Source organism: Rasamsonia byssochlamydoides (assembly GCF_041956645.1).
Source record: "Rasamsonia byssochlamydoides strain NRRL 3658 unplaced genomic scaffold VTN77scaffold_39, whole genome shotgun sequence".
NCBI lineage: Eukaryota > Fungi > Ascomycota > Eurotiomycetes > Eurotiales > Trichocomaceae > Rasamsonia > Rasamsonia byssochlamydoides.
This window is the reverse complement of record NW_027192422.1, coordinates 158,694-179,822: the sequence shown is the minus strand read 5'-3', so window position 1 is coordinate 179,822 and position 21,129 is coordinate 158,694. Positions and strand designations below refer to the sequence as shown.

General features: G+C 49.9%; 9 protein-coding genes across 9 annotated transcripts; 7 read left to right on the top strand and 2 right to left on the bottom strand.

Moving 5' to 3' along the window:
• Window positions 1-798: 798 nt before the first annotated feature.
• VTN77DRAFT_5325 (uncharacterized protein) lies at window positions 799-1,785 on the top strand (the record flags this gene model as incomplete). The annotated part of the gene is made up of 4 exons (XM_069421482.1): window positions 799-863; window positions 1,150-1,257; window positions 1,502-1,529; window positions 1,732-1,785. 4 exons carry the CDS (start codon window positions 799-801, stop codon window positions 1,783-1,785), a joined length of 255 nt encoding a protein of 84 aa, XP_069276963.1.
• A 1,324-nt stretch (window positions 1,786-3,109) lies between these two features.
• Window positions 3,110-6,496, top strand: VTN77DRAFT_5324 (uncharacterized protein; the record flags this gene model as incomplete). The annotated part of the gene is made up of 8 exons (XM_069421481.1): window positions 3,110-3,247; window positions 3,415-3,690; window positions 3,757-3,933; window positions 4,038-4,381; window positions 4,443-4,731; window positions 4,783-5,524; window positions 5,585-5,697; window positions 5,750-6,496. 8 exons carry the CDS (start codon window positions 3,110-3,112, stop codon window positions 6,494-6,496), a joined length of 2,826 nt encoding a protein of 941 aa, XP_069276962.1.
• Window positions 6,497-7,468: 972 nt separating this feature from the next.
• On the top strand, window positions 7,469-8,142 carry VTN77DRAFT_5323 (60S ribosomal protein eL36; the record flags this gene model as incomplete). The annotated part of the gene is made up of 3 exons (XM_069421480.1): window positions 7,469-7,516; window positions 7,764-7,946; window positions 8,065-8,142. 3 exons carry the CDS (start codon window positions 7,469-7,471, stop codon window positions 8,140-8,142), a joined length of 309 nt encoding a protein of 102 aa, XP_069276961.1.
• Window positions 8,143-9,060: 918 nt separating this feature from the next.
• VTN77DRAFT_5322 (uncharacterized protein) lies at window positions 9,061-10,672 on the bottom strand (the record flags this gene model as incomplete). The annotated part of the gene is made up of 2 exons (XM_069421479.1): window positions 9,061-10,468; window positions 10,536-10,672. The coding sequence occupies 2 exons, from the start codon at window positions 10,670-10,672 to the stop codon at window positions 9,061-9,063; spliced, it is 1,545 nt and encodes a 514-aa protein (XP_069276960.1).
• A 453-nt stretch (window positions 10,673-11,125) lies between these two features.
• On the top strand, window positions 11,126-11,944 carry VTN77DRAFT_5321 (uncharacterized protein; the record flags this gene model as incomplete). Its single annotated transcript, XM_069421478.1, has 4 exons — window positions 11,126-11,128; window positions 11,184-11,202; window positions 11,273-11,727; window positions 11,801-11,944. 4 exons carry the CDS (start codon window positions 11,126-11,128, stop codon window positions 11,942-11,944), a joined length of 621 nt encoding a protein of 206 aa, XP_069276959.1.
• Window positions 11,945-13,918: 1,974 nt separating this feature from the next.
• On the top strand, window positions 13,919-14,501 carry VTN77DRAFT_5320 (uncharacterized protein; the record flags this gene model as incomplete). Its single annotated transcript, XM_069421477.1, has 2 exons — window positions 13,919-14,033; window positions 14,098-14,501. The coding sequence occupies 2 exons, from the start codon at window positions 13,919-13,921 to the stop codon at window positions 14,499-14,501; spliced, it is 519 nt and encodes a 172-aa protein (XP_069276958.1).
• Window positions 14,502-14,539: 38 nt separating this feature from the next.
• VTN77DRAFT_5319 (uncharacterized protein) lies at window positions 14,540-15,037 on the top strand (the record flags this gene model as incomplete). The annotated part of the gene is made up of 1 exon (XM_069421475.1): window positions 14,540-15,037. One exon carries the CDS (start codon window positions 14,540-14,542, stop codon window positions 15,035-15,037), a length of 498 nt encoding a protein of 165 aa, XP_069276957.1.
• A 1,526-nt stretch (window positions 15,038-16,563) lies between these two features.
• On the bottom strand, window positions 16,564-17,424 carry VTN77DRAFT_5318 (uncharacterized protein; the record flags this gene model as incomplete). The annotated part of the gene is made up of 2 exons (XM_069421474.1): window positions 16,564-16,914; window positions 17,260-17,424. 2 exons carry the CDS (start codon window positions 17,422-17,424, stop codon window positions 16,564-16,566), a joined length of 516 nt encoding a protein of 171 aa, XP_069276956.1.
• Window positions 17,425-17,888: 464 nt separating this feature from the next.
• On the top strand, window positions 17,889-20,820 carry VTN77DRAFT_5317 (uncharacterized protein; the record flags this gene model as incomplete). The annotated part of the gene is made up of 2 exons (XM_069421473.1): window positions 17,889-18,870; window positions 18,938-20,820. The coding sequence occupies 2 exons, from the start codon at window positions 17,889-17,891 to the stop codon at window positions 20,818-20,820; spliced, it is 2,865 nt and encodes a 954-aa protein (XP_069276955.1).
• Between the last annotated feature and the right edge of the window lie 309 nt (window positions 20,821-21,129).

Genomic DNA, 21,129 nt, shown 5'->3' with positions numbered 1-21,129 from the left:
CTTGCTGCGATGCTGCAACGTGCTCTGTCCACGAGAGAGCATCACATGTGATGCCAGTATAGATACTGTATAACTTTCCAGTCTCCGCAACTGCTAAGTCTTATAAGGTGCTGTTGCTAAAGAACCGTTTGGTCCTTTCACAATCACAGTTCATTCCATCTTGTACCCCTTCCGGGGCTGGTAGTGGAAATATGTAGCTCGACCGTGGTGATATTACTGATGATTGGATGCGATTTAGCTCATTGGGCAGCCCGCCGGAAGGAACCTAGGTCAGGCCGTCAAATTTCTCATTCCGACGTAATTCTTTTTTTTTTCTTCTATTCTGTCTTGGAGTGATATCTATTATTATCACCATTGTGCGGTACCACAATGAGGGAGAGTCGATTGGAAAGTCGATTGGACAACGGTGAAGGTTTGGGTGGTTGGTAACGGAGGGATCGATAAGACAGAAGATCATATCATATCACGAACCCGCCTTATCCTTCATGTCCACTCCGCAGAACATGAATGTCAAATTATCTTTCAAGTCAGGTACCCACCATGCATAACACGTGCCTTTCCCATCACGTGTCTGTGTCTTAGGCATGAAACAGCCCTACCCAAGCCGAAAACTGCAGGCGGTCTGGGAAGGTTGCCTGGACCGGCAATACAATTGAGCGCTCCGTCCGCTTCCCGGAATGAGGCAGGTCTCGACCCTCTCTACCCATGTATTATACCATTGTGCCACGTCGAAGAGAGCCGCATTCTTAGGCTTCCAGAATCCTCAAAAGACTTCTGTATTCTGGCCAACTATACAGGATGTCTTCCGCGACCAAAGAAGGCGACCAGACGGCCTGGGGAAAGGTCGAAAAGAGGTTTGAAAAGTCCGTCACATCACCTCTTCTCCCGTCTATCAATGAGCCTGGCAGTTTCGAATCCCCAATAGCCATACGAGCCAGTCGTCTTCCTCTTGTCTCATGGAAATGTGCTTGCGGGGGATAATGGTCACAATTACTCCGCCAGGCCAAATACTGGGATGGTGCCCAATCCGCAGTGGACAAGTCATTCTTCTCCGCAAGCCATTTCCCTTCTGCTATTACCGGTTTCGGGACTTTTCTTGTCCAGACTAACATTATGGTAGTGCGCTCTCGCTAACGGACTGAAATACAGCAAGAATGCCAGCGAGTATTTCGATCCCTGTCAGGAGTTTGCCGACCGCAGCATCAAGTGTATGCGCCGGAACGCGGGTGACCGAGACTTATGCTCTGATTACTTCCAGTAAGCATTGTCTGGACCCTTTCTCGGCATTTGTTCTTCCAAATTCGAGTGATATTCTCCATGGAATCTGATGATACTTGGGAATGAGGCCTAATTTTTTTTTCGGTAACGGAGCTGTCTGGATCGGGTTATTCCGAAGACCTATTTTTCGTCCATAGCACACTTCACTTTACGAGATGACCTTTTTTTTTCATTGATGGGCTCCATCTCCTTGGAACGCTCACTGATTTTGTTTTGGGTGTAGGGCTTATCGCGACTGCAAAAAAGAATGGGTGAGTGGTCCTGCGTTGGAGGATATTCGCTGTTATTGTCGACCGACCATATTGCCTTACCCATCCACTTCGTTCGCTTGTTGCATGTCATTTGGCCTTTGATCTTTATGGATCGACCAGCTGCGTCGGGTGTGATTTTGCATACCCTTGGAAACTGCATGATTATCAATTCTACGCCAGCATCCTGCTGATCGTCTATCAGTTGACTCAGAGAAAGCTAGCCAAGGCCGCCGCGAAATCCTCTTCCAAACAATAGTCGACAATCATGTTAAGATGTGATGTCTAGGCCTCATGGCAAGGGCCGAGGGAAGATGTTAGGAGGCTGGAAGCATTAATCCTCATTTTAGCAAAGTATCATTGCAGTCGACCATTGCAGAGGCCCTACGAGGCCTTTTTCACGAGGTGGTGTATGTCACTATCTCATCTATCTCATCTGGTGGAGTTTGGACAATGCTACCTAGCGTATGGCGTTTGCCGTTCTTTTGGGTTGCGATAGCCCCATTTGAACGTGCCTGTTGGGCCGATAAGCTAGGCGCCCGATACGCTTCCTGGGCTGCGCAAAACAATACTCCTTAGAGCAAGTCGGTGCTATCGTCTTGCCCCCCATTTGCATGAATCTCTACTGATCTCTTGTTTCGATCCTCTTTTCCGGGAAATCCCTTTATCTCCTCTTTACCGTTCTGGCGTAGGCTTTCCTCTTTCAGCCCCTGCCACTGATCGGCGAGCCTGGAATTCACACCTTGTACAGTACGGATGTATACTAGTTTAGGTTTTTAGCATGGATGGAGTTATTGACCTTTTTTTTTAAAAAAAAATCCACGTGAGCATAAAACCAGACAAATCCCAAATTCCACCGAGCATCACAGTCGACAGTTTGGAAAGTGCATTCGTAGAAGAACATGCTGAGTTTAAATCGATATGAGTCGTGACATGTTGCAAGTATCAAGGAATGTCAAGATATTTGAAATGCTATATAGAATAAAACCCTGGTAAGGCTCAGCTTAGGAAGAAAAGTCAAACAGAAAGGTGTGGGACATATACGAGAAGAAATCGAGATGATTCTCGCAGGATTTCTCAGGCACAGGTTCGCTATTTCTATTTGTCTAAGGGATAAATAGAAATTAATCTACATCATTAGTGTAGGAACTTAGTCACTATATACAGTACGTAAAAATGCCTTAAAAATAAAAAAAGCTTCTGTAACATGGAGACGACAGAATTATTAACTATATTCTTACAGTAAGTAGCCATCATTCATAATTATTTAGAAAATCCCAGCGAGTTTCAAAAGTATATAAAATTAATTGAGGGGAAGTGTTGAAAGTTATGGCCGAGGAATGACTGACATCACGCGTTCCCGCAATCATCTGTGTGCCAACGGCGGAAATCCGAGAAATTTCCCCGCGCTCACGTCGGATAGGCGCATATACTGTACAGCCAAACAAACCTGCTTCTCTGGACTTTCCTTTGGGTGTCTTTTGGTCTATTCTGCATCTGTTGCTTCTGCACACGCACGCGCCGAGCAAATACACAGATTGTTTTATCCGGGCCCCCGCCTGTGTCCCGCGGGGTTCCTGGACATGTCGACCTCGACCGACGCCGTTTTCCACCGGCGCAACAAGCAGATCCAAGATGCCATTGACGGGCAAAACCTTAAACAGGCGCTGCAGCTATGCGAGAAGCGGATAAAGAAAGGAGAAGATACGAGGTTTTTGAGGGTGAGATCTCTCCCAGCTCTGTTGATCTGTCTTGAAAGTGATATTTTTTTACCTCCTTCATGAATTGTCCTATACCCATTATATCGGGGCTCGAGCCTCCTCTTAGAGACAGAAAGTATTATCTGGAGCTATGACAGAATGCTGATACTTGACGAATCACTGTATAGGCATGGAAAGCACACATTCTCTTCCGCCATGCCGATGAAATTCACCGCCAGCGAGGAATCGCCGAAACCCTCGAAATCTGCAACCTCGAGCCCCCGACTACAGACTTGGATACGCTTGACATACTACATCAGACTCTGCAGAAATTGGACGGCCATGAGGCCACGATGCGCGGGATCTGGGAAAAGGCTGCAAAGGCCAAGCCGCAGGACTTGGAGGTACAGATGAGATGGTTCACGTATGCGTTCGAGGACGGGGATTGGAAGTCGGCGCAAAAGGTCAGTGGTTTTATTTTTATCCCTGTGTTCTGGGTTGTTATCGTTCCGCAGTGCTGATTTTTGTAGGCCGCAATGAGCCTCCAGAATAACTTCCCTAAATCGCGCAAGTACTATTTCTGGGCCATCTTCCTTTGCTACCTGATCACTGTTGATCCGTCCGCCTCAGATGCGGATCGCAAGCTCTTTGGCACGTTGGCATATCGCATGATCTCCAAGGCTGCTGAAAGCGTTCCTGCCGATCCGGTATGCATAAATTTCCTTCAATGAGCCCTTGCCATCTTTATTCCGCTTCTTGAATGCATTTTTCGCTTCACTTTTGACTCACCGCAATCTGTTGTATCATGCAGAAAGAATTGCTGAGCCCCCCTAGAGCTATACAAACCGCCGAAGAACTTTTCCTTCTTATCAAAATCTTCGAGTCTCAAGGGCGCAACGAAGAGATCGTGAAAATCCTCGACAGCGAAAATCTCGGCATTAAATCACGCATCGTGCAGAACGACTGGTTCTTCGTCAGGGCCAAGCTGCTCAATCTGGAGAAGGCAGGATTGTGGACTGATGGGCTGGGATTTGCACGAGACCTGCTCACAATTCCTGATGATGAGGAGGCCGCCAAGGCTGCCCTTAAAGAAAGGGACGACTGGGGGGTTTGGGAATTGCTGGTATCCGCGACCAAGAAGATAGACAATCCTGAGTAAGTCGTCGAATATTTTTCGGGTCTAACTGGGTTTCTCCCGCTGACTATGGACATCAAGCACGACCAAGCAAACGCAGGAGTTCCTGGAGGAATTCATCCGACGTTTCCCAAAATCACGCAACGCACAACTGGCTCTCTTTGACCTCACCTTGTGGAAGATACAGACCGGCGTTCTTACTAACACTGATCTACTCAATGCTTGCAAGGCATATTATGACCGTAATAGCAACAAACTTTTCTGCTTCGGTGATTTGCGAAAATATGTAGTGAATCTAGGGAAAGACGAGATCAGCGACTTTGTCGACCATGTCCTCCAGAGCGCAGATAAGTCGAGCAGTGAAAAGGACGTATGTAGTCGTTTCCCTCCCGATTATGTGGTCAAGGCTGATCCCTTCCAGGGAGTTGCGAAAATCAATGCGCTCAAACTTGAATACTGTTTCCGGTTATTTTCCGACGACGGTACCTCAAGGGACGAGGTCGAAGGCTTTGTCTCGCGCTGTCTACAGGCGTATCGACAAGCGGAGCGTCCCAAGCCAGATGCGTCGCCATCGACAATTGAGAACCGGCCTGCCGACGATCTCTGCCTGCTCGCGGTCATGGCTCTTATCCGTATTAGCGATAACTGGCAGAGAAGCCAGCAAAATAAGTCGCCTAGCTCTGTGCTTATTCGTGCAGCCGGCATTCTGGAACGTCTTTTACTGGATTCACCGCACAATTACCAGGCTTTGCTACTCTTAGTGAGGCTGTATCTTCTCCTCGGAGCTGGATCTATCGCCCTGAAAACCTTCAGCAAACTGTCCGTGAAACAGATGCAGAACGAAACAGTCGGACATAATCTCTTTACCCGTCTTTCCACCGTTCACCCACACTCAGCGCCTCCAATCGAGGGTGCGGAATACAAGGATTTTAATCCGCAATCGGCGCTCGTGCAAGCCCTCACCTTCTATCGGAACGCAGATGTGACTGCAACGAAATCACGCACCAATGGTCTCAATTATGGCAGTTATGTCAACATCGAAGGCAGTATTGACCTTCAGAAGCGGCTAAGGCAAAGCATTTGCAGACGGATGTGGGCCTTGGACGTGCGACGTATGCAGAGGCTGGTCGGTGGAGATCCAATGAGTCGTTACGATGAATTAGGTTAGTTTGTCTGAGGATTGAACTGATAAGAGACTTCAATTGACACTGTCAAACTTGTAGCGGCAGATACATCTCCGTTGATTGACCAGCGGACATTTGATGCCTTTATGAACTGTGAAGCACCGAACCGGCCGACATTCGAGGAGCAGCTGCGTGTCGGGCCCCTGCCTCGGGTATGTCCCCGCGGTGATAGTCTGTGAATGGAGAAAGCTGACAAGAACACAGGACCGCTGGATCAAATCCGCTAGGGAGACTGACCGGCTCTTTTCTCTCTTGAAAAAGATGGCAGCTCAAACACCAGTGAAGCTGGAGACTGAGTTGCCTGCCCTTGAAGAATTGACCTTATCGGATGAGGGAGATGTCGACATGACACCTTCCGAAAGGGACAACGCGAAGATTCATCTGGTCCTTCTCAAGGTGGTGTCTCTTCTCAATGAGTCAAAATCCGTCAAAGGGGAAGAGTTGGAAGGCCTCCTTACACAGGTTGAGGATTGGCTAACAGCGACGTTGGAGTCTGTTTCCTCTGAGACCACTGCTTTCGCAGACACGACCATATCCTTGCAATCTGGAAAACCGTCTGTGCCGTCCTGGCTGTATCTTCATAAAAGCTTCACCGTTCTCGAGACCCTCAAGGCTGTGGCTCAGGTGCTGTCTGTGTCTTCCAGGAAGTCTTCCAAGTCAGGGGCAAAGATTCCCAAAGAGCGCGCCGAGCGTCTTGGGGAACTAGTGGGTAAGGTGTACGAGTTCATCAAATCCAATACCCGTACTCTGAAATCACACATCTCGGAGCCTGGCATGCTGGGAGCCTTGATTGATCTGGTCATGGTTGGCGATTCTGATGATGGTGGAAGTAGCGAGCTCCGCAATGAGCTGGAGAACACGCTTGAGTCCGGTTCGTTGGAGGTATTCTGTGGGGGGTTGATGGGAAGTTGGGAAGAGGGACTGGACGGGATTCTGTCGGTTGTTATCTAGTGCAGATTCTCATCTATATAGCCTGCTTGAAGAAGAAAGATACCGCCAATCTAGCCGATAAAATGAGTATTCAGCAAAAGATCGCTCCCGTAGACCTTCCCAAGAATGAGTTGTCCTTATCTCATGTACATAGTAAAGACTACTTAAGTAGCTTAGGGTCCTAAGGATTAATCATTAATATTCATTAACTACCTACGTAGATGTTTCCAACAATGGTTGAACGATTATCAACGGAACCCTTGATTCTGCCAACAAAATCCCAAGGCGGTATCCATTACTATCCCATAACAAGCAGGCGGTACATGGATTTGACTAGCCTAATAGGAATTTGCACGTGTCCCAGAAACCTCGCATCAAAAAACCCCAATTTTTCGACCTCTCTGCTCTAACATTTTGCATGGTGGGTTCGGATGGTCAGGTCAGGTCAGCTTCTCTGCCTGAGGTGTCCAGCATCTGTACCTCTACCATCACGTGGCTGAAGGAAGGAGGTTTTAGTGCGACCTACTCCATAGGTAGCTGGTTTACTTCTGACTGCCTGACTATAAGTGAAAGTGAGGAATAATGTGCAAATCTTTTGGTATATGTACTGGCTACTGGTGTATTATTACCGTATACAGAGTACTCCATACTCAGTAGTCCATCGATACCTGAATCACGTGAAGACTTTCCATGGAAGAAGGTTGGTTGAAAGCTTGGACCTACCCTCTTCAGTACTAGTGCATGTTCCATAGGGCACAAGACTTAAACCTAAGCCCTAAACCCTACTTCTCGCGTACGGCACTCCACTCCCGCAACCCGCCAACCAACCAAACCCTACCCTCGAATTTGGCCCTGCACATCGTCGACTTTGACTGATCCGACCGACCGACCGACGACAATCGACGCAACGTCGACGACGACGACGACGACAACCTCAGCAACCCACTTGTCGCCAACACCCTCGCGAGCCTCCTCGGACAAACAACCGTCGTGATGGCGAAAGAACGCACCGGAATCGCTGTCGGCTTGAACAAGGGCCACGTATGTCATCCTCTCTTTTCCTTCGCTGTTTTCCTTTCCCATCGGTGTTTCGAACAGCTTCTCTGGTCGTCCCTGTTGCGGTCCTGAAAGGAACGAAAATACTGCTGCAGACCTGTGGATCATTACGACCATCACGTCTCTGTGCAGTCATTTCTACTAGGGCCATGACCTGAGAAGAAGCAAAGAACACGAGACGTCAAAAATATACACGAGCCTAGGCTAACTCACGCCCCGTGATGATATATAGAAAACCACTCCTCTGGAGACCAAGCCCCGTATCAGCCGCACCAAGGGTCACCTGTCCCGCCGCACTGCCTTCGTTCGCGAAATCATCAAGGAGGTCGCCGGTCTGGCTCCGTATGAGCGCCGCGTTGTCGAATTGCTGAGGAACTCTCAGGACAAGAGGGCGAGGAAGCTGGCCAAGAAGAGGGTACGTTGGTTTCCTTTGTGTTGTCGACACTCGTTTCGTCGGATATATACCACAATGGGACCATGATGGATGTGTTTGGTTCGAATACATGCTAATTATCCTCTTTTACTTGCAACAGCTCGGTACCATTGGCCGTGCCAAGCGGAAGGTCGACGAGATGCAGAAGATCATTGCGGAATCCAGACGGGCTCACTAAATTTGTCGTTTCGCTCGCTCGTACAACCCGCTCTCTGTCTGTTCCTATCTGTCTCTTCTCGCTTCTTTCTGTTTGCCTCTCTATTTTCTTCTGTTCCTATTAGATTCCACGAGACGATATGCGCGCAAGTCAAAACGCTGGATCTAATCTAAGAGTGAGGATCGATCGATCTACTGGGGTCTTGTCTTTTTCTTCGTGTCAAGTGCATTGATGCAGATGGGGGAAATGAAATGATGTACGGATGGATGGATGGAATGGTGGTAATCTGATGGAGATTCCACCAAGCCAAGCAAGCAAGACAAGCAAGTGCATGCACACTCGCCTTGCCTTGTTCTGCCTTGTTCTGCTCAAGAAATACAGTATACCAAGCAGGCAGGACGACAAAAAACATGAAAAGATAAAAATGGAAATGTGAAAACTACGATCCAATCAAGTCAATGGCCACAATTTTGAGAAAAAAAATATCCACAACATCCATGATATCCATATCCCCATCCGAAGGATATTCATATCTATATCTATACTGTATCCATATCCATATCCAAAAGGATAGATATTCATCTATCTATCTATCTACCATATGGATGGTCCCTTCCGATTCAGTACAGACTCCGGAAAAGTAACCGACAATATCTACCCCAGAAAATTGACGAAATGTCTCGAGACACCCTGGAGAAGAGGGAGTTAATTCCCCGTGGGGTTTGAATCGTGGTCAAACTTGTAAGGGATTTACCTTTTTTATTGATCTGATCTGGTCAGCTCAGATGGATCAGAGATGGGTCTCATATCATATCACATTTTGCTATTAATTTCATTCCACTTTTGCTCGTCAAATCGCGATGCATATTTACAGTACAGTAGACGAGACGCGGCAACGATTACAGCCTGCTCATCAAATCATCATTTCTTGCTCATTCATCATTTCTTGCCGGGCATCTTAAACCACTTCGGCATCCCCCCGCCGCCTCCTCTCCGCTCACTCGATTTACTTTTACTACTTTCTCCATCTTCACTTCTCACAAGTCTGCCTAACGAGGACTTGTCCACTGGCTCTTCTTCGTCCGCGATAGTGGGCACAGTGGGAATGTGGATATCCTGGGCTTGGCTGCGGAGTTCTGGCTTCAACAGGTTGGCGCCGCTCCCCCGTGCCGCTGGCGAGGCTTGATCGTCCCAGGTGAAGTTGATCAGTACCCTTCCTCTCATCCCGAAATCTTTGATTAGGTATGTCTGGTCTGAATCCGATATCGTCTGGCTCCTGCTTCCTCCTAGACGAGCTTGGCCACCACCGCCGCCGCCGAACAGCGTCAACGAGAACTTCTCACCGGCGATCGTGTCGGTCAAGCAGCTTCTCACGAAATTGTAGAGCGTCGCCCCCGTATCTAACTGCCCGAATTTGGCGACTACCTGGCTTTGTTCCGGGAACCGGATCTTGACCTCGACCTCCTTGATGCCTGCCAGCTTCTCCTGCTCTGCAGCTGCCTTTTCGGCGATCTCGGCGTCACTCATCAGACGCGTGTTCCGAGATAACCGGCTGAGCCGTTCCTGGTGGGATTTGGCATGTTCAATGGTGGGCACGTAATCTTCCTCATTATGGTCAGCCAAGGCGGAAAGCGGAGTTGTGCTCGTGGGTGGACGATAGACGGTAACAGGCCGTGACGAAACTGATGGGCTGGCTGATGTTTCTGAGGGTGCAAGTTGAGACGGTTCGGATGACTCTATAGAAACGGGAGCGGGCTGTGTAGAAGAAACGATCTGAGAGATCTGTTCCGTCGGCTGAGCCAGTGCTGTTTGTTCAGGTGCGACGTTCTCTGCCGCTGCAGGACTAGTTTGATCCTCAAAAGCCTTAAAGTATTCCGTAATCTTCGCCTTCGCCTCCTCCAGCGGCTCCCGTGTTGTCCGAAAGCTCAGCCGCAGGAGCACATTCCCACTGTTGAACCCCAGCTGTGCCAGTGACTTTTGCAGATCCTCAAAAGATGACAGCTCTCTTCCCATGGCCCGGATGACTGGTGTCTGATAGTATAGCCTTCCGGCGCCAGCATCCCCGCTGTCCGTTGCAGGGCCTCCGCGGCCTGTGAGATTTCGGGTCGTTCCATTCCCTGCCACGCCCGCCTCAAATTTTCGTAGTACCTGCCACAGCGTCGTAGTGCTCGGGAACTTGTCCATAAGGCGTCCATTCGGGGCCCCTTGCGCTTCGGCTTCAGGGAGCTGTAGGGCGACGTTGACGACTGAAGGCGATCGGGAGAGCTGAACCAGTTCCAGCTTCGCACCGGAACTCAGGCCCGCCAGGCGAACAGAAAGTGAGAGATCGAGCTGTTTACTCTGGTATCTTTCGTGCGACACATCTCCGTCAGTTGACCAATTTCTTCCCCGCGACAGTACCCATTTTGACTTACTTCAGACCATACTGGCTCGCATCGAAGCCCAATTTGGCGCATGCCTCGTGCAAGACATCTGCCAGAGGCTTCGATGGAGTGGTCTTGACCACAGCTCTGCGAGCCGTCGAGTCAATCACCACGACGTGGGAGCTCATGGTCGGCGGTGGGTAGACCGGGCGTGCGATTGCGGGGCAGCCACCAGCTTTCAGATCAGTAGAACAGCAGGGATATGTAGCTGCGACAGAGGAACAGAACCGTCAGAAAACAGTGAGACCCTTCGTATGATCGTATTAGCCAGATAATAAGAAAGAGTACGAGCGTGTTTGAAGAACGACCTGTTTCTACGTGTTTCGGCGTACGCAGGCACCGGCGGCAAAGCGTCATCGGTCACTGCACTTGCATCTCACATGGTTCTGCGAAGGCACGGGTGGCCCGAGCTTCCACCTCACGCGTGTCTCTGGCCGCCTGGAGAACAGCCCAGCATCACTGCCCTCTCCACCCCATCAATCCCACTTCATATCACTTTTCTCTTGTCTTTTTCTACTTGAGGCCTTTGCTGTTGTCTGCCTCTGTTACTTTCTTCAGTTACGACCCGAGAATCGTCCACCATGGTGAGTTGTCGACATCCTGTCCTGGTTCGACATACCCAGCTAACCAATTCTCTAGAGCTCTCCCTTCGACATCAGTACGGTTATCTTCTCTTTCTTTCTGTGCTGCTCTTTCCGTCGATTACCATGCTAAAGCTTAATCCCTAGATGGCGGCGCCTGCGTGGCCATGGTGGGCAAGGACTGCGTCGCAATCGCCTGCGATCTCCGCCTGGGCATGCAAGCCCTCACCGTCGCGAACAACTTCCCCAAGATCTTCAACTACGCGCCCTCGACCTATCTCGGTATGACGGGCCTCGCCACGGACGTGGCCACCGTCTCCGAGCTTTTCCGCTACAAGGTCAACCTGTACCGGCTGCGCGAGGAGCGACACATCTCTCCGCAGACCCTGGCCAACCTCGTCAGCTCGAGTCTGTATGAGCGACGGTTCGGCCCTTGGTTTGTCAGCCCAGTGGTCGCAGGCATCAATCACACGACGGGGAAGCCCTTCATCTGCGGCTTCGACAGCATCGGGTGTATTGATTATGCCAAGGACTTTATTGTGAGCGGCACCGCCAGCGAGCAGCTGTTTGGTACCTGCGAGAGTCTGTGGGAGCCGGATCTGGTATGTCCAGTAATCTCTTTTCAGCTTTTTTTTTTTAAAAAAAAATTTCTGCTTACCAACATGGCGTCTACAGGGCCCCGAGGAACTCTTCGAGACCATTTCCCAAGCACTTCTCAACGCCGTCGACCGAGACGCCCTCTCCGGTTGGGGTGCATACGTGTATATCATAGAGAAGGACAAGGTCACGAAGCGATTACTAAAGGGAAGGCAAGATTAGACGGGTTTGGGCCATCTGTAATGTCTTTTTTTTTGAAAGGTTTTCTTCAATTTCATTTTCCCTCATCCTACTGGGATTTTCTTTACTCCTCGCAAAACGAAAAAGAGTACGTTATGGCGTCCATGACCGTGGTGTCGGATGGGAACCTCGTCAATGTTACCTACCTACCTATCTGCTTACCCAGGTAGGGTGATTATGATCCACATAAACGTGGTTGGGTTGGGTTGGCAGTGCATGAGGTAGATTTCTAAGAAGACTCTCAAAAGTCTTGTTACTAATCCAAATCCATCGGGTTGATGGCATCTTGGTCTGTGATTTTCCTTTGGGAACTCCTTTGCGAGATAGATAGGTTGGAACTATCGGGGGTATTTTGGTCGTTGTAACTGGATGATATCAACATTCCATCTCCTAGACATGGTCAGGCAGATTAATAGCCATCCCGTCCGGTCACGACCCCATAGGCTTGTCCCGTCTTAGCCAGAAATGCCTTCAGATCTCCAGCTAAGATCTCCGGCACTTCCCACGCTGCAAAGTGGCCTCCCTTCTCCATCTCCGACTCCCGGACCACGTTCCCGATGGCCCGGTTCCAGATCATGGGGGGAACTGAGAATCTCTCGCAGGAAATGGGCCACCGCAATTTTAACCTGGGAGGGTGCATAGCTCGAGAGCACGTCCGCCCGAGACATGGCCCCGGGCAGAGACTTGGACGGGTGTGTCGACTCGTAGTAGATCCGCAGCGAGGCGGCTGGACCAGCACGTGAGAAGAGATAGATACAAACCCACAACAGGATCTCGTCGTCCGTCTACGGGTACGAGTCCGTCCAGGCGTGCAGCTTCTCGTAGATCCAGGCAAGCAGCCCGACGGGACTGTCATGCAGACCGTATCCGAGTGTCTGGGGTCGCGTGTCCTGCTGCTTCATGTAGTCACTGCCCTCGTTGAGATAGTCCAGGGTGACGGCCAGTTTGGCTCGGTCCTTACGGGAGAAGGGCAGCGTCAGAAGCGACTGAAGGAACAAGATCGGGTTCCGCCATGGGTAAGGGGGCTCCAGGGGGATGAAGTGGACAGCCTTGACGTGATCGGGGTAGAGCTTGGCCATGGCGCGAGCGATAATGGCGCCCCAGTCTCCGCCTTGAAGGACTGGATTTCTTGTCAATTGAAAGAGAATAGTATTGAGAAATAAATTTCAAGCCGTGATGGTTCTGTTAAGGTAAGAAAGGACAGAAAAACTGACCATACTCCGAATATCCGAGTGCCATCATCACGGCATGCATGGCTTCAGCATATTGGACCAGTCCAAAGCCTTTCTATAATTAATTAGACAGATAAACTAAACCAGAGGAAGAAAAAGAAAGGAAGTACCTTCTTTACACCTTCTGAGAAACCAAAGTTAGGCAACGAAGGCGCCACCACATCAAAAGCGGGTTGATTCTCATCTTCGTCTTCCGTCAACAGGGGAAGCAGTTTCATGACCTCGATAAAGCTGCCAGGCCCTAAGCAATTTTACAATTTTCGTGCGTCAGCTTAGTTGTCATGAAACAAGAGTATCAAAAGTTCACGTCGCTCTCTATGCTCTTTCCACACTTACATCCATGCAGAAACAGCAACGGAATCGCCTTCCTGCCCTTCGCCTTACTCGTCTGATACACAAAATGAATCTCCAACTCGCCAAACCAGGCAACCTGGACGGTGGTCACCGACCGATAAAACAACGTGAAAGCACCGAATCCCTTTGCGCTGACCTCGAGTCGTCCGATCATCTACGCGTTAGGAATGCAATATCAAAGATAGACCCGCACGTCCTGCTAGAACAGCTGGATGCTCCTCATCGCCCCAAATGGCAGACAATTCTCACTGATTGGGTATCGGTAAAGGTTCCATTACCTCTATTCAAAGAATGGCATGGCAGATGTGGTGATTGGGATCATCTTTACTACGAGTACAATGCTCTCACCGAATGACTACTGATCAAATGTATGCCCTCCGATATCCACGAAAGCATACCAAGCGCGTTCCTTCAGCAAGTATACCAGGAGACACTCAATCTGAGTGATTCAGCTCAGCAGGATCTCAAGATGGGCATGACGAAAAGTATGGTTACCACATGAATTTGAGGTGATTTGCAGATAGACTGACATTCTTCTACACTTTACAGGTTTCAAATACCCAAATATAAACATGGGAACAAAGAAAGAAGCAGACGCATTCGTCAGGATCTGGCCTCGCAAGCATCCGGCGATTGTTCTGAAGTCTGGATGGTCCGAGCCAGAGAGAGATCTTGAGGATGCGCGACTCTGGTTGCTTGGGACCGATCCGCCAGTCGAACGTGTGATCCTTATCCAACACGTCGAGACAAAACTCCTCCACGACGATCGCCCAGAGGACGAGAAAGCGGAACGGAAATTTACGGAAGCAGAAGCAGAGGAACTTCTGAGGATGGCACGTCGCTTCACTGCATTGGACTGGGAGACAAAGAAGAACCAGCGGATGGCGAAGAAAAGACTGCCGCGGCCGAGTCGAAAGATGCAGCAGACGAGCATGTTATGCAGGAGCTGCTAATCGACGAGCTCCTGGAGGCCAATGGCAGAGATGATCTTATGAAGCCCTTACTTGGGCCTGTCAAATCAACATTAGCCGTATTCCGTCCGGTGCGGGAGGGAGACGAGCCAGAAAGGATTGTTCGTAAAACTGTTGCGACGGATAAGGGCAACGTGATTCAAGAGATATATCGAGAATTTGAGGAAGAGATATATCCTACGGAATCTATTGTGAGACTGAGCATGCCTTGGGGAGAACTTATAAAATCTCCACCGCCCTCTTTTACCCAGCGAGATCTGAAAGAGAATTTTTCACTGAACCTTCAGAAATTCAACAAAATTGTTGAACAAGCGATCGAGGACCAAATTAAAACGAATGCCCATACTCGTGCGGTAGCGATCCTCGAGAGACATGGAGAAATCCCCTGTTATCCCTCTCACTCAGCGCTGAAGAACGGAACTGGACCCAGGATGTTGGACGGACGCGCTGCCGATGGCCCCTATGCACCGTCGGACGCTGACTCTCAAAGTCCCCCAAGGAAGAAGAGAAAGGATTAGGCGGTTTGGCGATCAACTACCCTCCCAGCTTCGAGATATGTCTTGTGATTGCTGAACATGGCTGGTCGTGCGACTTAGAACCAAATGCAAACTCAAAGGCCTGACAGGAAGGGTTTCATGTTTTAGACTCAACTGTTTCCTGTTATCAAGACGGATTAAGAGTGATGGATTAAGAGTCCATCATTACCAGTCCAATCATGGAAGTTCTATATTGTTACTTTTCTGTTATCATAATCTTCACAGACATGCAGTGTATGATACAGGTTTCTTCGAGACGTTTCTTCAGAGAATGACGTAAGGTTGATGCTAATGGCGGATGCGGGATGCTGGAGAAGCAAGGGACATTAAATGACACTTACACACAAATTAATAGGGGCATTTCTCAGTATGAAGTTAGCTAGTCGTGTATGATAAGCTTGCGTTGCTTACGCTGTTGAGAATGAAATACCAGGCATATCTCACGTATGAGTGGTTGATGATGTTTGCTTGCTAAAGACTATATGGACTATCACATGGTGTATCATCCATTGACTGAACGATGAACAAGCTCAACATGTCATAAAAAATCATTGGTAGGATTCGTTTTTAGCAATACTGACGCGCTATAATGCTGCAAAGCACCCTTACCTTGGTTGGAAGCGTGGATGCTCAGCAAGTCTGCTATGTCACGTGATCCTACGGAAGGTCTCCAATTGACCTGCAAAACTGTCAGCCCACTAATCAGGTGACACCTTTATATCACGTGATCAATTCCTTATGTAGCTAGTTCGCTCCTAGTAGACAATCCAGAGGGAAGAAAAAACTAAGGTATCACGTGGTCACACTAGTCCTGGATAGGAAAGTACATTCCTGATGAGATAGGTGTCCGCGAGCCAGCAAGGATGGCGCCTAACCCAAAATGGTTAAATCACATGATCACTAAACCTCATCAGGTAACTCCCCAACTTACGGTTTACCTAGGTAAGTATGTACGACGCTCTTTCCCAGCTAGGTATGTATGTCTGTGATATCAGCGGGGATCCAAACTCCTTTTGGCAGTCGCGGATTCATTAACCTCGGCACGTGCATGTCCAATCGGCTGGACTGAACACACTTTGGAGTCCATTGTCACAAACACAGTCGAGGTGCAAACGAAAAAGAGAAAAGAAAGAGAGAAACAGAGAGGGATGGAGGGAGAGACAGAGACAGAGAGAGAAGATCAGAGTACTACAATCTCTGTAGCAAGGAAATGACAGTTATCAATTACGACTGGTTGGATGGCACCAGATCTCTTGGCTCCGCAACTGCATACTTCATAATACTCCGTAGATAGTAAGGTACACATGGCAGTGATGTGTTCACCGTCAGGCTGAAACCTTAACCATACTCAGATAGTAATATAGTAATATTAATAATATTAGAAAGATCTGGTCTAATTAATCACTGATGGGTACCTAATCTCGGCGACCGTTGTCGGCACCGATGCGATCCAGACAAACATGGATCGGTGTCTACGGTGCTACCATGGTACGCCTGATCCTCCAGCGTCACAAACCCTGGCCGATGACATGATCGATGCAGACCGCAATGGCGATCGGAATGCGGGGAGCCCATCGCCAAAGTCGACCAGGCATAGATTCATTGCCTGTCATTAGCCAGCAATCGACGCCTTCAAGGATCCTGGTCATGGGAATGATGAAAGAATGAATTGATTGATGGACGATTGATCGATCGACTGAGACGACAGCAGTGGGTGCGTTGATTCGGGCGGTGGTTCTAGAATTATTGGCGCCCAGGAGTCTAGATCCAGACCGTCGGTCTCCCCGCCCGTTCCCGTTCCGTCCAGATACAGGACGCTTTGCCTCAGCTGATTCGCGCAGCTGATCATCACCTTGCCACTGGGTCAAAAGATAGCAACATCCTCCGTTCCAGAAAAGAAGAAGAACCCGGAAAAGTAAAATGGAAAGAAACGAAAAGAAAAAGAAGGGAAAGAGAAGTTAGGCAGAGAACTCGGGAGCACAATTACGATTGTCGTAGGTCTCAGACGGTGACACAGAAAGAGGCTTATACACGGAATGTATTAAATGTATTAAGGCTCCAGTCATTTCTAATGAACCAGGTTCTGCTCTGGGTCGATAATAATAATCATAACCTAGAGACGTAACCGTGCAGATAGGGACATCCGGATTCCTCGGCCTGCATGGCTGATGCTTAAACTTTACCTTTAATACTGACTCTCTTACTCTATTCAGCCAATCTGCCTGCAGGCTGGCCTGGATCTTGCCCGCCTGCTCCGTGCTGCAGCAGGCTCCGACTTGACTCAACTCCTGCGCATCTCTTCTCTTCACAGGAGTTCTGATCTGACGTTCTTTCGTCTCTGTCTTCGCGACTACGGGGGCCGCCCCCATATTGCAGACGATCGACAAGCTTGGCTTGCCCTCGCATTCAACGACCAACCGAATTCAATCACCAAAAAAGTACATCAAGGGTGTTGCTGCCGTGCTTGCTTTTGTCAGTTTGACATCAACTCCATCGGTCTGGAACCGTCGTTATCAGTGGTTATACTTCGGGTAGAGTTAGATAGAGAATCCCCGGAGATAAGCCTCTGCTGCGTCTATCATTGCTCAATGCTTTCACACCAAGTCATGTAAGTCCAAGGATTCGACGTACCTGGCGGTCTTGTTCTTCTAGAGCCGTGATGATGGTGTCGAGGCCGACTGATCGCTGTCATACATTCTTCCCTGCTAACCGCATCTCCAGCACAGAAAACCACACGCTCGACAACTCGTCGGGACAGCTATCTGTGACCTTTATGATTCCGCAATAGAACCTTATACACTGGCGTTGCTCATTACCCCCTGTCGCCGACACCATGGCGGATCCCGAAAAGTTGAAGAGCAACCATGACGGGGCCAGCGATTTTCCATTCCAGCTCCGAAAGTCTCTGTGTCTGTCCAGTGAGCAACCTGGTGTTGCCGTTTACCACGGAGATATGGAGTTTTCCAGGTCGATCAGCAAGCACTTCGACGCCAGCGAAAGCAATGCAGTGGAACGGCTGATGGCCCTCAAGAATGCTCTGAGGGTCGCAGACACAGAGACATTCTGGAAGCGACTCTTGGAAGATCTCACGTCGCTCTGTAACGCCCAGTATGGATTCGTGGTCAAGAGACTTTCCGCTGATGAGACGGATCGCGCTAAGGAACTATCATCGATTGGCGAGCCGGGCTCCCATCTTCTGACCCTCGCCTTCTACTATAATGATGGCCACGGGATACAAGGGTGGCATCGAGACTATAAATTCCCCGTGTGCGGCGCGCCTTGTGCTCACATGAGGCATGACAAGGTCTTTGTGATTCCGGACAAGTTCTCCTCCTTTATCAATTACGACCCTACCGATCTTCCCTTTTCTGCAGAGGCATATCTGGCCGTTCCCTTATTTACGGGAGACAGGTGCATCGGTCATTTTGGACTGATGTGGTCCGAAGAGGGTCTCCGGAATAAGAAACTGTCCTGGTCCTATCTGGAATTGCTTCTGCACTCCCTGGAAGACTTAGTCACTCAGCGAGCATTGGATGAGGGCACGCGGCACGACACTCTGTCCGAGTCGCTATTTCCGACGCCAAAGGATACGAATAAATCCCACTCTGCCTCGTCCCCTCCTCCCCCCATCTTCTCTTATCCCCTCAAACCGTATGCGCCAAGCCTCTCTCACGAGCTGAGGACACCCATGCAAGGTGTGGTGGGTATGTTGGATGTCATGCATGCAAACGTTGAAGAAGCCATCGATGCCAAAGTCACCGCCAAATCGTCTCGGCTTCTTCAGGACTTGAAGGAGAATATCGAGCTGATCCAAGGTGAGCAGATGATGCAGTTACAGTCCAGCTGCTCTATTATAGTCGCTGACCCAATCATCGTGTACAGACAGCGCCAGACGTGCCGTAGAAGCGGCCGATAACGTCGTCCACGCGTATGATCTCAACATGGAGATTCCTGAGACTCCGCGCAAGGTTGCGGAGAATGAAGCTCTGGATGATCCTCTACCCCCATCAGCCGTGACATTCGACAGCCGTCCAAACAGCAGCAATCTTCCTGTTAATCCTTACAAACGCCAACGCAGCCACTCAGTCGACTGGACTTACGGACCCGCACCAAAGCATAGATCACGCCGGAACCTTTCGCAAGGATCGCTCTCGCCCCGCAGCGAGGTCAAGAATGCGGTCCAAGAAAGTGACAAGATTGTCTATTCGCCGACAAGAGGCCGCATCGAAGAAGTGGTTGTCAATGCAGTTGCCCAGCGTCCGTCGCTCGCGGCGCGGAGAGCGGCTCCCCAGATGCTGATGGAAGGAGGCAGCTGGATCCCATCAGTTTTGCGACATACCAAGATTCGGGACCTTCTCCACTTGGTCATCAACGAGTCCCTCCATGTGGGCGGGCGTCCGGAGTCAACGATGAGTGAGACCACTCCATTGGGAGAACGGATTGAGGTTCATGCACGATCCTCCAACGGAGAAACCTGCGTCAAGGTCATTGAGTGGTCGGTGGACTCCCGGGTGCCAGACACTCTGCTAGTCGATGAACGGGATCTCGCCAAGCTGATCTCTTGCGTCTTCCTGAATGCGGTCAAGTTCACCGAGAGCGGCGACATTACCGTATCAGCAACCCTGAGCAGCAGAGGGCAGTACATCCGCATCAACGTTCGCGATACAGGCACTGGCATCCCGGAGGCATTCCTGCCGAATCTCTTCAAGCCGTTCGCTCGCGAAGATGACTCGACAACGCGGACGAAGGACGGTCTTGGGCTCGGACTGCTCGTGGCCAAAGGCCTCTCCAGGAAAATGGGCGGAGACCTGATCTGCGTGCGCTCGTCGACATCTGGGCCGGATCGTGGATCCGAATTCGAAATCCGCGTGCCCATCAGCCCAAGTGGAAACTCGTGTCGACCAGTCACTCCGTACAATGAATGCACGACACCATCGCAATCTGATCAGCCGCCGTTTGAGTTCAACAGTCCTCACGACAACGACCAGGCAAGAATTCTTGGAACTCGCGAGGAAGCAATGACCACTCCGGACAAAACTTCCCCTCCCCTGGACCAGTTCACACGAACCCGTCCGGCCAGTCAATCCCGTCCCAGCTCCTTTTCTCCTCTCCGAGGCGGTCATCCGCCCACCAGTCATCAGCACAACGGTGGTCTCGCTAAGAAGTACCCCCTCACTTTCTTGGTGGCAGAGGATAACCAAATCAATCGAAAGATCTTGGTCAACATGCTCCACAAGCTCGGATATCGTGATGTTTATGAAGCCTATGATGGAAAAGAAGCCGTCCGCATCATGCGTGACACCCTCTTGTCCTACTACCCTCTGCCGTCCCCTGCCTCGTCGCCGTCTTTGAATGGAAGCGATAGCGGCATCGAAAACCCGTCGTCGCCAAACGGACCCCTCCAGGGCAAGAGAACCAAACCGATCGATGTAGTGCTGATGGACCTGTGGATGCCTGAGATGGACGGCTACGAAGCGACGACACGGATCTTTCAATTGGTGGATGAACACCGCAGCCGTCTGGCGCCCCATGGCAACGATCACGACAGTCGCCGTTCATTTTGGGGAGAGAACGGTGACAGTTACTTTCCATCCGTGTCTCAGATTTCGCCCAAAGTCCTCGCGGTGAGTGCGGACGTGACGGACGAAGCGCTGGGACGGGCATCCCAGGTTGGCATGCAAGGGTACATGACGAAACCGTACAAGTTGGCCGATCTGGAGCGATTGATTGTTGATTTCTGTGGTGACGAGTCGTCGCCGGTTTAGTCGCTGGTTTAGTCGCTGGTTTAAAGTCTGGGCTGTTATCTTGACGGCCAGCATTCGCGTGGATCTATTTTTGTTTGCGTGTCCTTTTTTTTTTCTTTTCTTTCCTTTTTTTTTCCCCCATGATCGACCTTTCAATGTTTTTGTTAGCTATGTCGACTTTCATCCGATGAGGTTGGCGTTGGGTCTTGTTCTGATTGGAATTCATGGGAATTGGTCAGGCGAAGAATTGGGCACGGTCCGTACATCATAAAAGGCATGCATGATGAGAAGGTATCTACTTTATTCATGTATTTATCGACGATGGTTTGT